This window comes from Macrobrachium nipponense, chromosome 15 (assembly GCF_015104395.2).
Source record: "Macrobrachium nipponense isolate FS-2020 chromosome 15, ASM1510439v2, whole genome shotgun sequence".
In the NCBI taxonomy this organism is placed as follows: domain Eukaryota; kingdom Metazoa; phylum Arthropoda; class Malacostraca; order Decapoda; family Palaemonidae; genus Macrobrachium; species Macrobrachium nipponense.
The window spans coordinates 11,535,599-11,551,643 of record NC_087208.1 but is presented as its reverse complement, the minus strand read 5'-3'; the positions used below and the strand labels follow the sequence as shown (position 1 = coordinate 11,551,643).

General features: G+C 45.6%; 1 protein-coding gene across 1 annotated transcript in view; it reads right to left on the bottom strand.

Annotated features, from left to right (window-relative positions):
• The window catches only part of LOC135226955 (lysine-specific histone demethylase 1A-like), a gene marked incomplete in the record, with an annotated part of 193,084 nt that overhangs the window by 35,532 nt on the left and 141,507 nt on the right, over positions 1–16,045 (bottom strand). Inside the window, 2 exon segments of the mRNA XM_064266638.1 lie at positions 158–239; positions 672–823. Of these exon segments, the coding sequence (XP_064122708.1) occupies positions 158–239; positions 672–823 (234 nt within the window).

Genomic DNA, 16,045 nt, shown 5'->3' with positions numbered 1-16,045 from the left:
TAAATATATTGAAGATTCTTAAGAGCAAATTGTTATTTGGAACTCTTTAACTATATAGTAATGAGCCTGTAAATAATATTTCAAACACTATTCAAATTATCCAGGCCTTAACTTTATAGTATTTGGTATTCCTTGATTCTGCATGATAGCAACATACCTCTACTTGCTGTTGTGGATCCAACATGACCAAATAGGTTAGCATTAGGATCCCAAAACACTCGGTCAAAGCATAAAACAACCTGAAAAAAGTTTATTTTGATTAGCAAACATCTACAGCTACCTACTGCATACAAGAGGTGTTTTTCTTTCTTATACATCTACTATTGAGTACTGAAGTAAGAATGAAATTTTGTATGGTACCACATTTTATCATAAAAATGCGCCTCCAAGAATTTCTAACTTTACTCCTCCCTGCCTTTTGTAAATTTATACTTTCTGAAGCAAATTGATCCTGTAATTTATTCCATGTGAACTAATCTATACTACATCTATCCTAGACATTGAAATGATCTAAAAAGTCACTCTTTAGAGCCAAGAGTGTCCACTTTTTTATACACTAATATATTAGGGATACCTATATCCTATGAAAGTAGAAGAACATGACTCAGTGACACATTAAAATGCATATGCAATATGCCCTAGTAAAGAGAGAATGATATTTAGGTATTTACCTTGTTAAGATTCCCAAACCCAAGTCTGTTAATTGCATCAACTTTCCACTGGGGAAGAAGTGGGTTGAATGTGACAGTATGAGGGGAACTCTGATTGGAACACATTGACTGCTTAAGTACACCAAGTGGAAGTGTACATAACACTGCATCAGCTGTAAAATACATAAAATTGCTATGAATAACTAAAGATTGCAGGTCTACTACACAACACCCTTTGGCATTTATGTACTTCCATATGAGTAAGTACAGATAAACAATTATTATACTTTGTTTCACCATGAAACCATTACTTAATACTTCTAATTAGCTCTTATTGTGGTCATGAAACTGTCCTGGATGATTTATATCTTCTCACTAGAAAGAACATTACATATCATTAACAGAAAAATATGAAACTAAAACTCCAGGAAGTTCACAAAGCCATCAAATGAGCACATGCATACATACGTAAGTTACAATTTTTTTTTTATTTGCTGTAACATAGGCTCCATGATGACATGCATCTCAGAGGCTATGACATCCTCTTAGGTCAGGACTCCCAACATAGGCCCCAACTTGTGCCTTACCAGAGTCCTGCCATTTTTCATTCTCTGTCAGCCACTACTTTGCAGTCAAGCTCTGACATCGAGCTACAGCCAGAGCCTATGCCTAGCCCTCCTGAAAGTCCTGAACATTTCCAAGTGGACGTCAGGTTACCTTGCTGAATATGACGTCTACGTACAGCCAGAGCCAGAGCCTCTACCAGAGTCAGAGCCTGAACAAGTGCACACCTTATATCTTCCTCTGAGAGTTTCAAATCCTCCCCCCTTCTCAACCACCAGCCACTCTCTCTCTCTCTCTCTCGGTTCACTGAGACGAGAAACTTTTATAGTACATGTAAGTATAATATGTTTATTAATATTTTCAAATAATCTCTCTCTCTCTCTCTCTTTACTGAGATGAGAAATTTTTATAGTACATGTAAGTACTATAATAGGTTTATTAATATTTTCAAATAATAATAATAATTGTAATTACAAAAATCATATGTGATAGTATTTTACAGAAATACTACAATTATCTTTCCATTTCACTCTTTCAAAATAAGGATCTCTCTCTCTCTCTCTCTCTCTCTCTCTCTCTCTCTCTCTCTCACAGAGATATGACAATTTGTCCAAAATTGCATTTTTCCTAACTATACAAACCTGAGGTCCTTTTACAATAGGAAGGTACTAGCGGCAGCTGGATAGGTCGTAAGCTTTCGAACAAGGGGTTCGGTAGTTAACTGCTTGTCCGACAGGCGCGCACGTCGCGACTGGGAGGTAAACAAATCACTTTTGCTTTTGGCCCAAGCAAAAACTGCAGAGTGAGGGGTGGCATGAGGTGGGACTATGTGTAAAATAAAAGGACCTCAGGTTTTGGTATAGTTAGGAAAATGCAATTTGGACAATTGTCATTTGTTCCGACACGGCATACAAACCTTCGGTCCTTTTACAATAGGAAGACTCCACTTCTTGGTGGGAGGAATCTGAGTCTTTTGTGAACAGACTGGTGTTCGCCCAACCTTGGAAGTCTCCCTGGTCGTAAGAGCGAGGGAGGGAATCCAAGCCTTGTCCGATTGATCGGGGTGTGGCACCGCAGGATCAATGGTCAGACCTCTGGACCGAGTACTAAGAGAGAGGCAAGCGTATCTCTTCGTACCAGCAATGTAAGAACTTGTTCCTGTACAGGAGCAAATATAAAGTCATGGGTTTGACTCTTGTAGGCATTAGGCATCCACTTCCCCCCCTTGTAGGAGGAAGTAGGGTGGATATTCTGCTCCTATCCCTAGTGAAAAGGGATAGGATGGGGCTCTGTCATATAGCTTACCTGCATCTCGTCCTCATCCAGCGTAGTGACGACCGTGGCCCTCTGCCCACAGGTAGAGGAGGAGGAAAAGATGGGAAGAGGGAGCCAGTCACTCACTCACTCACACATCCATCCACACAGTCACCACCAGGACTCAATGCTGTTTCAGCCTGCGAGGGTCTGGGTTAGCTACACAACTTGTTGAGCAGCCACCACGGGTCCCAAGGAAAAGGTATCCAAGGACCTGTGGGCAATATCCCGCAGGTAGAAGGCGTGAAGGTAGTCTGGTTAGACCAGACACCTGCCTTCAGGACCTGCGCCACGGAGAAGTTCTTACGAAAACGCCAACGAGGGGCCAATACTTCTGACTTCGTGAGCTCTCGGACGGGATGTACGATGTCATCACTACCATCAGCATCATACGCCCTCCTGATGACCTCACGCAGCCAGAATGAAAGTGTGTTCTTGGATACTTCTTTCTTGGTTACCCGGTGCTAACGAAGAGGTGTCGACACTCAGGCCTGAGGTGTCGAGTTTTCTTCAGATAGCGCTGTAGCGCCCTCACAGGGGACAAAGCAGCATCTCATCCGCATGATTATCGGATTGAAGTCCATTGAGGGAGGGGGAATCGTCGAAAGACTCCGAACCTGTCGTCCAGGGACCGACGGTTTCTGAGTCTTCGCAACGAAGTTCGGGACGAATCGAGCGTCACAGATCCCATCCCCTGGAGTGTCGTACATCATAAGAAAAAGCCATGAAGTTCCCCTACTCTCTTCGCCGATGCCAGGGCCAGCAAGAAGAGGGTCTTGAGGGTCAGATCCCTATCTGACGACTCTCGGGGAGTGGCTGAAGGGTCTTCGAGTCAAACTCCTAAGGACGGAGAGTCACATCCACGCAGGGGGCCTGAGTTCCCTGGGTGGGCAAGACCTTTCGGAAGCTAAGCCTCATTAGCAAGGGAGATCTCGAACGAGTTCGAGATGTCCAGTCCCCTCAGTTTTAGGACGAGCGCCAGTGCTGCTCTATATCCTTTAACTGTGGGGACTGAGAGGAGCTTCTCTCGGCGAAGAACACGAGGAAATCCGCTACCTGCTGAAGAGTGGCTCTGAGAGGAGATAGATCCCCGTCTACGACACCAACCACAGAAGACGGCCCACTTTTCCCCTGGTACACAGCTGGCAGAGGACTGTCGGACGTTTCCAGCCATCTCTGTTGCTGCGCTACGAGAAAAGCCTCTCGTTCGCAAGAGATGGTGGATAACAGCCAGCCGTTTCGGAAGTCGTTAGGGATTGGGAACTGCCGGTGGTGGTTACCCGTCTCGAACGTCGTTTGGCTCGGGCGAGAAGGTTGTGCCAAGGGGGAATCTCTCTCGTGGTTCTCCTGCGAGAAGAGCCAGCAGGTCCGGATACCAAATGGCCTGTGGCCATTTGGGAGCCACCAGGATCATCCTGAGATTCGGGTGACCAGTGCTCGACTGATCACCTTGCGAATCAGGCTGAACGGGGAAAGGCATAGACGACGAGGTTTGTCCCACGGGTGTTGAAGAGCGTCCTCTGCAGCTGCCCATGGGTCCGGCACGGCTGAGAAGAAAACCTGAAGCTTTCGTTGTGCCGGGTGGCGAACAGATCGACGACTGGCGGTCGCCCCCACAGGTCGAAGAGCCTTTTTCCGCCACGTCCTGGTGTAGAGACCTACTCGGTCCCTATCACCTGATATCCCGACGGCTGAGCGTGTCTGCTACTACATTCCTCTTCCCTGGAATGTAGCGTGCCGACAGCTCTATTGAGTGTGCCTCGGCCAACTCGTGGCACCTGCCGAGTCAACTGGTACAACGGGAGAGACACTAGGCCCCCCTGTTTGTTGACGTAGGCCTACCGTGGTGTTGTCGCACATCAACACCACTGAGTGTCCCATCAAGCGGTCCTGGAACTCTTGGAGAGCGAGAAACGCTGCCTTGAGTTCCAGTACATTGATGTGAAGGTGCTTGTCGTTCTCGTCCCACACTCCTGAAGTCCAGGCAACTCCTCCAGGTGTGCGCCCCATCCCTCGGTCGATGCGTCTGAGAAGAGCTGCATGTCCGGGGGGGGAGTGCGCAGAGGCACTCCTCTTAAGAGGTTCCTGTCGTCCAGCCACCAGGCTAGGTCCTGCTCACCTCCGGTGTCAGTGACACTGGAAAGCTTGGGGGATCCGTCGCCTGTGACCAACTCTCCTTTAGTCTCCACTGAAGAGACCGCAGGTGAAGACGCCCGTGAGGGACTAACTTCTCGAGTGACGACAGGTGTCCGATCACGACTTTGCCATCGCTGAGCTACCTGTTTTCCTGCCGAGACAGGAACTGGTTGGCTGCCTCCCTGAATCTGCTGATCCGCGAGTCTGCGGGGAAAGACTCGCCCTGCTACCGTGTCGATCAGCATACCCAGGTACTTCATCCTCTGCTTGGGCTCGAGATCGGACTTCTCGAAGTTCACAACGATCCCCAGATCACGACAGAACTCGAGTAGTCGATCCCTGTCCTGTAGCAACTGCGAGCGGGAGCTCGCCAGGACTAGCCAATCGTCGAGATACCTCATCAGACGTATCCCGTGCGAATGGGCCCAAGCAGACACCAGAGTGAACACTCGCGTGAACACCTGTGGGGCGGCGTTTGAGAGACCGAAACAAAGTGCCCTGAACTGGTACAAAGACGCCGTCCCGTCGAGGATTGAAGCGGAGGTAACTTTCTGGAGGAAGCTGATGAAATGGGTATTTTGGAAATTACCGCATCCTTCAAGTCCACTGAAAGCATGAAATCGTTCTCCCTGATGGAGTCGAGCACGGAACGTGCCGTCTCCATCGTGAACCTGGTCTGGCGAACGAACCGATTCAGGGGAGAGAGATCTATCACCGGGCGCCAGCCTCCGTAGACTTTTCCACAGGAAGAGTCGACTGTAAAGCCCGGTGACTGATCCGTGACGATTTCTACAGCTCTCTTGCTCAGCATGGTCTTGATCTCCTGTCTCAATGCTACGTCCTTCGATGACCCTGGAACGTACGCTGCTGTTGGACCGGGTTGGAGGTGAGGGGTGGCCGAGATTCGAAGGGTAATAGATATCCCTCCCGAAGGACATCTACAATCCAGGTCTCGGCGCCGTAGCGCTGCCAAGTTGCCCAATGGCTGGCCAGGCACCCCCCCACATTCCTTCCGGCAGCAGGTGAGGGGGAACGCCGTCCCTAGCGTTTCCCCCCTTTCTTCGACTTCTTCCCAGAGCCTCCTCATGGAGAAGGAGGGCTGGGAGGAGGGCTGGTTACGGCTCCCCTTTGCAGAAGTCGAAGAAGACAGAGTCTTTCCCCGGGGCTTCGACGCGGACCCGCTACCGTCTTAGCCACGTGGAAGCGCTAGCCGAGCTCTTTGGCTTGGCGCAGTTCGAGGATGCCCAGAAGCCAAATTCGAAACTGCCTGGTGAACCAGACGGTCACTGTCGTCAGTGCGCCGTCTGTCCACCGCAGCGTCCACCACCTCTCTGGGAAGAGAGACGTGGAACTCCGTAAAGGTCCGTTGCGGAGTCCCAATGCCGCTTCACGCCCAGCCGCCCTGGAAACTCGAGTAAGGACGGCGTCCCTACGTCGGAGAAACCAGGTTGGCCCACAGGTTCACCGTCTGGTGGGCAAGGAAGGAGATGGCTCTTCCCCAGACTGGCAAAGTCTCCTAAAGGCCGAGTCATCTTCGGGAGAAATTCCCCCGGAGATTTGGCTGCGACCTTAGATACTGTTGAGGGACCACAGATCTAACCAGGAGACGGCCTGGAAAGCTGCCATGGCAGTGGATTCCAGGCCGAGTGCCTCTTGCTGCGAGAACCATAGGTTCTCGGACAGGAGCTGCTGCAGAGACACCCGCCGTTAGCCTGGCTAACTCCGGGTTCACCTGTTTGGGCGGCATCGGGTCCTCAGATGGCACGTAAAAACGCCGCTGTCGCAGCAGAGGAGGTGGAAGCAGCTTGCTCGACCTGCCAGACTTGAGAGAACCGTCTTGCCCGGAGACAAGAGATTCTACCTGGTCCAGCACTGAGTCGGGCAAGCTCAGAACGCGGCAAACCCACCGTCGGTCTGGGTTCCCTCTTCGGGAACCCCAGAACGACTCGAGCCGGGACGTGGGCTCGGATGGTGGGAGCGGCGATCCTTCCCCGATTGTCGTTGTGCTGACGAATCAGCGGCAAATTACCTCGGCAAAGTTCCTCTGAATCTCCGGAGTGACTGCATCCTGCGGAGTAGGACCGTCCAGTCCCTCGAACAGGAGCAGCTCCCGAGACCCTCCCCCCTCGAGGGGGGGAAACAGCGACAGACCCCTCTCGGTCTCCTCCAGCCACTTGTGTCATACGACCTGGCCGGTCCGAGAACCGTGCCTGGTACGTAGGACGTCGTGGTGGGATCCTGAGGGGGCGCACCCCTCACGATCACTCCTCAATACCTCGCCCCTCCCGGTGTAACCCGAGGAGAGGTTGAAGGTATGGGAGAGGCAGACCTGACGCTCCCTCCTCGCTCGCTGGCAGAACCAGTGGGCTGGAAGACTGCAGGCGATCGTCAACCCAGCATGGCGATCGAGCTGCAGGCCTGGTCGAGCCGTCTCGCTGTGGAGAACGGCTGGACTGAGAACAGCGGCCCCGGTCTCGTGTGTCAGAAGAGCTGGTGCTGGTCGCCGTACCCGATCGCTCTCTCGTGAGAGTGACGGTCGGGTGACCGGCGAGCTCCACTGTCACGGTGAGACCGGTGCGTATCCTCACGGCGCGTCACGTCGCTGGTACCAGCCGTGGCTGGTGCCCGGCGAACGGGGGGACCTCTTACCCAGCCTCAGCCCGTGGCCGGTTCGTAGGACCGTCACGTCAGCCCGGGTAGCCAGCTGATCGCCGCAGAGAGCGGACGAGCTGTCTGGTGAGAGTCGCCTTGTGAGCTGGCTTGGTCACCAGTCTTCCGCTCCGTGCCGTGAACCTGACGCTGAGCTGGCTCAGAGGTCTGGTTTCCTAGCTGCCACGGTTCGCTGGTGGGGGGAGGCGACCGTACAACTCGGTACCTCTCGCGAATGAGAGGCCGAGACGGATCCTGCTGCCGTGGTCGAACCACTAACAGCAGGCGAGGAAGTGCCGGTGTTAGCCGGCACTGGCCTCTGGTCCCCGTAGTCTTCTTCCTTGCGGAAGAAGAGACGGGTCCTGCCCCCGAAGGAGCAGGGTGACCAGCGAAGAACCCCCCACCCCCGTCTCACCGGAGCGAGACGGGCCCTTAGAAGCTCACCCCGAAGGAGACTTCTTAGGGGGGGGAGGAGGCGACCTTCTTCTTCTTAGGCGGGGGAGCCTTAGAAGAAGAAGGGGAAGAGGCGGCAGACGACGACGACAAAGAAGACGATGAAGACGACGACGACACCTCCTCCTCTTCTTCTTCTTCGTCAGCTTCCTCAGGACCAGATGTCAGATCTGTCATCCAGGGCGGAGCCGGGGCTGCTGTTGCCGAAGCAACAGGGCCCGGACGCACCTGTCCGAACAGATCGGCATCGGGGGGGGGGGGAGCAGCGGCGCCACGAACAGGAACAACGTCAGCAGGTGCAGGCATCACAGGAACAGCAGTGGAGACGGCAGGAACAGATTACAGGAAACGGCAGCAGTGGTCGGCAATATCACGTCCGTAAACAGCGGCTGGGCAGGTCCGGCAGGCTGACCAGGCAGACCAGGTGGAGGACCAGCCGGCACAGACATCCTAGGTACTAGTGGGAGGTCCAGGGGCCAGAGCTCTTCGGGCACACAAAGTCCGGTCGAGGCAGCACGGCAAACCAGGCGAGCGGCATCACACTCCCCGTGGTACGGCGACTGGCCCCTGCACCGATGTAGTTGGAGTAACAGAGACCGCGTGCGGGGTATACACCAGGTGAGGAGGTGAAGCATAGCCAGGAGTTGAAAGGGTCGTGGTAGTGGTCGTCACCGTAGCATGTGTGACCGCCACAGAGCCAGAACGAGATGGTAGAGCAGGCCCTGGACACTCGGCACGCCCTGCACAGACCCAACGATGCCACACCTGTCCGAGGTCGTCCTTCGCCGGCAACAGCACCTGAGGAAGCAAAGGTCGGGTGATTAGCAGGATCCTCTACCCGTTCTTGCGATGTAGACGAACGGATAGAGGACCCAGAGTACAACTCAACATCGGGGTATCTCGCGCCCTCCTCCACACTCGACAGATCGGGTGAGGAGAAGGACCTAGACCCCCCCCCCCGAAGGGGAAGGCGCCAAACGTGGGAGCTGAGCGGGCGGCAGGAAAGAAGACGAAGTGTCCGTAACCAAAGGAGTCGCGGGAGAGCTTTCCGACGACTCCTTTGCAGGCCTTCGCTTCTTCCTACCTTCGTACAAGCCCCACTGCGCCTCCGACCAAGACATACACACTTCACAGGGCTCGGCTCGGGTACATTCGCGGCCCCGACACCGAGCGCACAAAATATGTGGATCAATTTCAGGAAACGAGCGGAACTTACCGCATTTACGCCCTTCGGTACCCGGGCACAATCTCCGGAGGGTAGCGGGGCGTGGGGAATCCATAATTGATCAAATAACTCACAATTGATGAAATAAAGAGGAAATGATTGTACTTACAATGATTACTCAACACAAACACAACCATATACTCAAGGGAAAGCAAACGACGAGAAGCGGGCAGAGAGCGTCGAACACACACGTCTACTCGCTGTGAGGCCGAAAGCAAAAGTGGTTTGTTTACCTCCCAGTCGCGAGCGCGCCTGTCGTACAAAAACAGCAGTTAACTACCGAACCCCTTGTTCGAAAGCTTACGACCTATCCAGCTGCCGCTAGTACCTTCCTATTGTAAAAGGACCGAAGGTTTGTATGCCGTGTCGGAACAAGTATATTTTTTGTATGATAAATAAATGATTTACTATTTTTCAAATATCAATTCATTAAAGAAAATACTAAAGTGAATTAGTAAGATTTTAGTTTATAAATTTAAAAATTATACAAGAATAAAGGAAATCCCAGTCTTCATGCATCTCTTTCGAACTCCAGGTACCAAACTGAGGTCCAACAGCTGTCAAAAACCGTATATACCCGCATAACACGCGATCTTGCATATTATGCGACCCCCAAATTTTCACCCTCGAAAAATGATTTCATCACGTATCTCACATATGTGAGTTAACCCTTAAACGCCGAAGGGGTATATTAAAAATCGTCTTCCGTGTCCCGAGGCGGTCTCAGAGTGAGCACGGAAGCGGAAAAAATATTTTTTTCTAAAAATCACAGCACGCTTAGTTTTCAAGATTGAGTTCATTTTTGGCTCCTTTTTTTGTCATTGCCTGAAGTTTAGTATGCAACCATCAGAAATGAAAAAAATTATCAGTATCATATATAAATAATGCGATATATGATAGCACGAAAACAAAATTTCATATATAATTGTCTTCAAATCGCGCTATGCGCAAAACGGTTAAAGGTAACGAGTTAATTTTTTTTCGTTGTAATGTACACTAAATTGCGATCATTTTGGTATATAACACATTGTAAAACGATAAAAGCAACACAGAGAAAATATTATCACAAAATAATACATGAATTCGTAACGCACGGACGTAAACAAATATTTTTTTCAAAAATTCACCATAAATCTAAATATTCCCCTAGAGATTTCCAATTTCTTTCAAAATGAAGACAAATGATTGAATATTACTATACTGTAAGAGTATTAGCTTACAATTGCAGTTTTCGACCATAACTGACGAGTTAAAGTTGACCGAATGTCAAATTTTTTAAAATTTATTTTTAATATGCAATTATTTCGGAAATTAGAAAAGCTACAACCTTCAAATATTTTTTGTTTTATTCTACATAAAATTGCGCACATTTTCATATATAAAACTCTATGAAATGCCTAATATGAAACTGAGAAAATATTCCGAGAATGGGACGTACGCATTTCGGAGATTTGTGGCGGAGAATCCGCGCGCGGAGGGAAGGAAAAGTTTTTTTTAAAAAATTCACCATAAATCTAATATTGTGCTAGAGACTTCGAATTTGTTTCAAGATGAAGATAAATGACTGAATATTACTAGACTGTAAGAGTTTTAGCTTACAATTGCGTTTTTCGACCATTTCGGTAGAGTCAAAGTTGACCGAACATGGTTTTTTTTTATTTATCGTGATTTATATGCAAATATTTCAAAATTGAGAAAAGCTACAACATTCAATTATTTTTCGTTGTATTCTACATGAAATTGCGCACATTTTCATATATAAAACTTTATGTAACGGCTAATTTAAAATGGTGCAAACATTACCACAATCGCACGTATGATTTTTTCGGAAGAGTTACCGCGCGGACGTAAAGAAAATATTATTTTTTTCATAAATTCACCATAAATGGAAATATTGTGCTAGAGACTTCCAATTTGTTGCAAACTGAAGGTAAATGATTGAATATTACTAGAATATGTATAAGCGTTTTAGCTTACAATTGCGTTTTTCGACCATTTCGGTAGAGTCAAAGTTTTACTGAAGGTTGAAAATTTGTCACTTATCATTTTTTATATGAAAATATTTCAAAATTGATAAAAGCTACAACCATGGGTTGTTTTTAGTTGTATTGTGCATGAAACTGCGCACATTTCCATATATAAAACTTTATGTAACGGCTAATTTTAAAATGGTGCAAACATTACCACAATCGCATGTATGATTTTTTTCGGAAGAGTTACCGCGTGGACGTAAGGAAAGTTTTTTCATAAATTCACCATAAATCGAAATATTGGGCTAGAGACTTCCAATTAGATGCAAAATGAAGTTAAATGATTGAATATTACTAAAATATAAGATTTTTACCTTACAATTGCGTTTTTCGACCATTTCAGTAGAGTCAAAGTTGACACCGAAGGTTGAAATTTTGGCACATCGTTATTTATATGAAAATATCTCAAAACTGATAATAGCTACAATCATGAATATTTTTTTGTTGTATTCTACATAAAAATGCACACATTTTCATATATAATACTCCATGTAACGGCTAATTTAAAATGGTACAAAAATTATGTCAAAGTGACGAAATAATTTCCGAGATGTGTCACAGATACTTAATAGTGCGGCAAGAAAGAAATTCGCGCTTGCACGCCTGTGTAACGATTGTAAACAAAACAACACCTTGATCCGTGAACTCCCAGCATCCCCCAAGGCGCGTGATTCAAGAGTTTTCGGCTGGTAGGCCTTTTCCGCAAATTTTTAAAAAAAACTTTTTTGAGTCGACGTATGGTACGTCCAGTCGGCACCCGAGAGACAAAAAATGTCGACGTAAAATACGTCCAGTCGGCGTTTAAGGGTTATATTTACGAGACCAAAATTTAACAATAGGCTAACCTCTTTTCCTCCTCTTTATCTATTCAATTTTTTAGTTAGGCTAACCCCTTTTCCTCCATCTCTTAACCTATCCCATCTTCAAGTTAAGTTTAAAAAAGTAAAAGAGAATGCAAAAAGTATCAGTAGTGATGATATACCGTATATATTCGAATAATGTGCGATCTCGCATATCATGCGACCCCCAAATTTTCACCAATAAACAGTGGTTTTGTCATGTATCTCATGTATCATACGAGTTCCTTTTCCGAGAGCGTCAGTTCATAAGGTTGGTGGTTTAGCATGCTAATGGCCGAGTCATTCAGATGTGTGCTGCTGCTAGTCAAGTTACGGTAATTTTCTTACTAATCTCGAGAATTGAATAAAAAATCTCAAGATTAAAAAAGAATCCCAAGATAATAAAATAAATTGTAAAAATAACACGCCTTGGAGTCCTAAATCATTTCTCTCTCTCCTCTCTACTCATCTCTCTCTCTCTCTCTCGCTCTCTTCTCTCTCTCTTCCTCTCTCTCTCTCAGGAATAAATACTGTAATTTGAGTCTTTCACCAACGGGTATCAGTAAATGTGTAGACATTGTGTGCGTGTTTAAAAAAATGTGCAGTACATACACATTCCGATGTTTCGGTTTTTGGAATTTTTTAGATTTCGGAAATGTGAGGTCAGATGCATAATCAAACAAACATCACTACTGCAGCAAACACAGTTTATTTAAATAAATATTAATATAATACTACTGTTAAATGAATGTGAGATAATTAAGATCACCTATAATAAAATAGTGGGACAATTAATACCATATGTTCACTAATGGCTATTATTTTCAAAACAAACATTCCGTAAAACGCAAAAAATATATGTACATAACAATCAAAATATAATAATGTTTTATAGTTCAGCTTGTGAATTTTAACAATAAGTATGACTATATAATACAGTCGGCGCAAAAAAAAAACCAACGCCCACTACATTTGTAAACAAATCATAGCAATGATATAAAAAAAGGAAAATAAAAGAGAAAATTTTAGTTCACTTATATTTTTTTCAATACTTAGACATTTCTCCATTATTTTTGAGTACAGCTTTTAACCTTCTTGGCATTGAATGTGCTAAATCTTTGAAATATTGTGCATCCATGTCTTCAAACCAAAATTTACGGATGGCATCCTTCAATTTGGGGAGGGACGTTTTCTCATCTGCTAGTGCCTTCAGTTTCCGTTTCATGTATGCCCAGCAATTTTCAATTGGGTTTAAATCTGGTGAATTGCCTGGCCAGTCCAATTTCTGAATATTAAATTCCTTAAGAAGGTTTGTGACCTTGTGAAATCGGTGGCAAGGTGCTCCATCTTGCATAAATACATGCATGCCCAAAAGTTCCTTGTAAGGGACTAATTCATTTTCCAAGACATTTTCATAAATCTCTCCATTCATTGTCGTGCTCTCTGGGAGAAAATATAATCCCCCACTACCCCCATATCCGCTGAAACATCCCCATACCATCACATAAGCTGGATGTTTCACAGTCTTGACTGTGTATTTTAATGCATAGCGGTTAGATCCTTGGGGCCTCCTTACTTTTTTGCCAGCGCTACGAATAATGTGGAAGTTAGTTTCATCGCTAAAAACTACCCTTTCCCAATCCTTTTCAGTCCACTTCAAATATTTTCTGCAAAAAGCCATCCTTTTTTTTTCATAGGCTTAGTGAGGAGTGGCTTCTTTGCTGCAACACGACATGGGAGACAAGGTCTTTCTGCAATCGATGTTGCAGTCCATTCAGATACGTTCCTAAGCAGATCAGGGTTTTGAGACTTCAAAATTTTGGCTGGCATTGATGGATGTTCCATAACAATCCTTTTTAAAATGTTATCCGTTCTTTTTGTAGTTTTTCGTGGCCTCCCTGAGCCTTTCTTCCGCTTCAGTGATGAATCAAGGTCTCCTGTCTTGGAGCGGTTGCACCACAATGAGACGGTGCTTTTAGAGATTCCCAGCTCTCTTACAATAGCTGACATTGACTTGCCAGTTTTCCATAGGGTCACAATTTCTGCTTTCTTAACCAAGGATAAGGAAGTTTTAGCCATAATTCATTAGCTAGCACGCAAGAGCGCCAAATGTAGCGGTGACGAAAGCGTGAATGGGGCAGGAGCGCATACAATGACAGCCGACCTTTGGGACAGCTTGAGTATCACTGAAGTGCATTAGAAACTCATGGTACCGAACAGCGAGACAATACAGGCTGCCAGACAAACGATAAATTGGGGAAAATATATACTTCTCGGGCGGAAATCGCAAGAAAAGTCCGAACACTTATTACAGTAATATATAGGGAGTCGTTCGCTTTTTTTTTGCGCCGATTGTATATTTCACCATATCGATCTTGAAGTTGAAGAGTCGTAAAAGTTTGAGCATGGTCCGGGAAAAGGATTTGTACTTTGTGATTACATATCGCTACAACACCATGTGGCATTTTCATACCACTATATTGATGACGCATCGCTACGGCACACTGGTATTTTTCATACCACTATACATTAAAGTTAAAATTATCATATTATATTATTGTTTTCATGAAGAAATAATTATATAAAGAAAATTATTGAGTAATTTTTGCCGTCAGCAGTCAGAAAATCACGAACATGGTAACGTTCAAACCTAGTGCCATCCACGGCATATGTCTATAAATAGAACAGAAGCAGAGTTCAGTCATTGGATAACAGATCTCGGTGGTTACCAACCAACCAATCAGGTGTTAGTTATTCTACTCTGTGAATTTCTTAGAAAGAACGTTTACACACGCGAAGCTAACGATGATGTGTGTGTATTGCATACAGTACGTAGTTTTAGTTTTTATTAGTGTAAGTATTTTACTGATTACATGAAGAATAGAATGATTCCTTCTCATTACTTTGAATGCAAAATGGTTTGAAGATTTTTCTGCAAAAAGAAAAGAGAAAAAAAAATTCTTTGGAAGATGATACCTATTTACTAACACGGTTGACATACCTTCAAAACAAAATTCAGGTCTTTAATCTCTGGAAAAATTTTAATCTTTCTCTGCTGGTCACACCCTTTATATCCCCGGTGACTAACAACAAAATTTGTTTGTTTGTTTTATCTTCCGTTTGTTTGTTTTATCTTCCAAGATGTAGGTATTACCTGTAGGTACAGCACATTTTTTAACAGTATGCCCATACACACACACATACAGTTGCGCGTGTGCGTAATACCTATTGGTTTCAGAGACTCAAGTTAACACTTACAGTATAGTTGAGAGGAGAGAGAGAGTTTATCCTAGATGGCCTTGGTTCATCTCTCTAATCTCTCGAGGAATGTCAAGATTTGTTCCCTGCTCTTTGTAAATTTAGTCCATGCGACTGACAGCAACAAAATTTTTTTTTTTTTTTTTTGTCTTCCAGATATGAATTACCCGTAATGCACATTTTTTAACAAGCATGAACACACTGCCTGCATATGTACTAATGCCCACTGGTTAAATATACTCTCTCTCTCTCTCTCTCTCTCTCTCTCTCTCTCTCTCTCTCTCTCTCTCTCTCTCTCTCTCTCTCTCAGGAAAGATACCGTCAATTCAATTTATCAGTATCTTTTCCTGATAGACAGGCAGAGTCAATATTTAGGACTCCAAGGTTTGGCATATGTCAATTATTTTATTATCTTGGGACTTTTGGTTAATCTTGGGATTTTCTATGGTCAACTCTTGGGATTAGTAAGAAAAATGCAATTATTTGAGTAGCAGTAGCAGCAGCTTCAGCGCACACCCAAATGATTCGGGTAAGCCTAGCACGCCAAACAATAGTATTTACAAAATGAGCTGAGTTCTCTGGCTGGGCTGTTTTGGTCCTCCCACGTGTTTGATCGCATATCTTCCAAATTTATAACAACAACAGAGATAAAACCATTTCTCCCATTACAGATATCAAATATTATCTTTTCCGTTACGCAGAATTCTAAATAAATTACGTAGGTTCACGATTGATAAATTTTTTTTTATGCAATAACAAGAAATGGAATCAGATTTTCTATCAACATGGCATCTCATTTTGGTGCTGTTGCTAATATTTCAACCAGTTCCACGTGCGTTTAAATCCATACTGACTGTACAGTCTGGAGGCAGTTCTCCCTTCTACACATATCTTGATTTCTTAATATCGTAGGTATAGAATAAATTG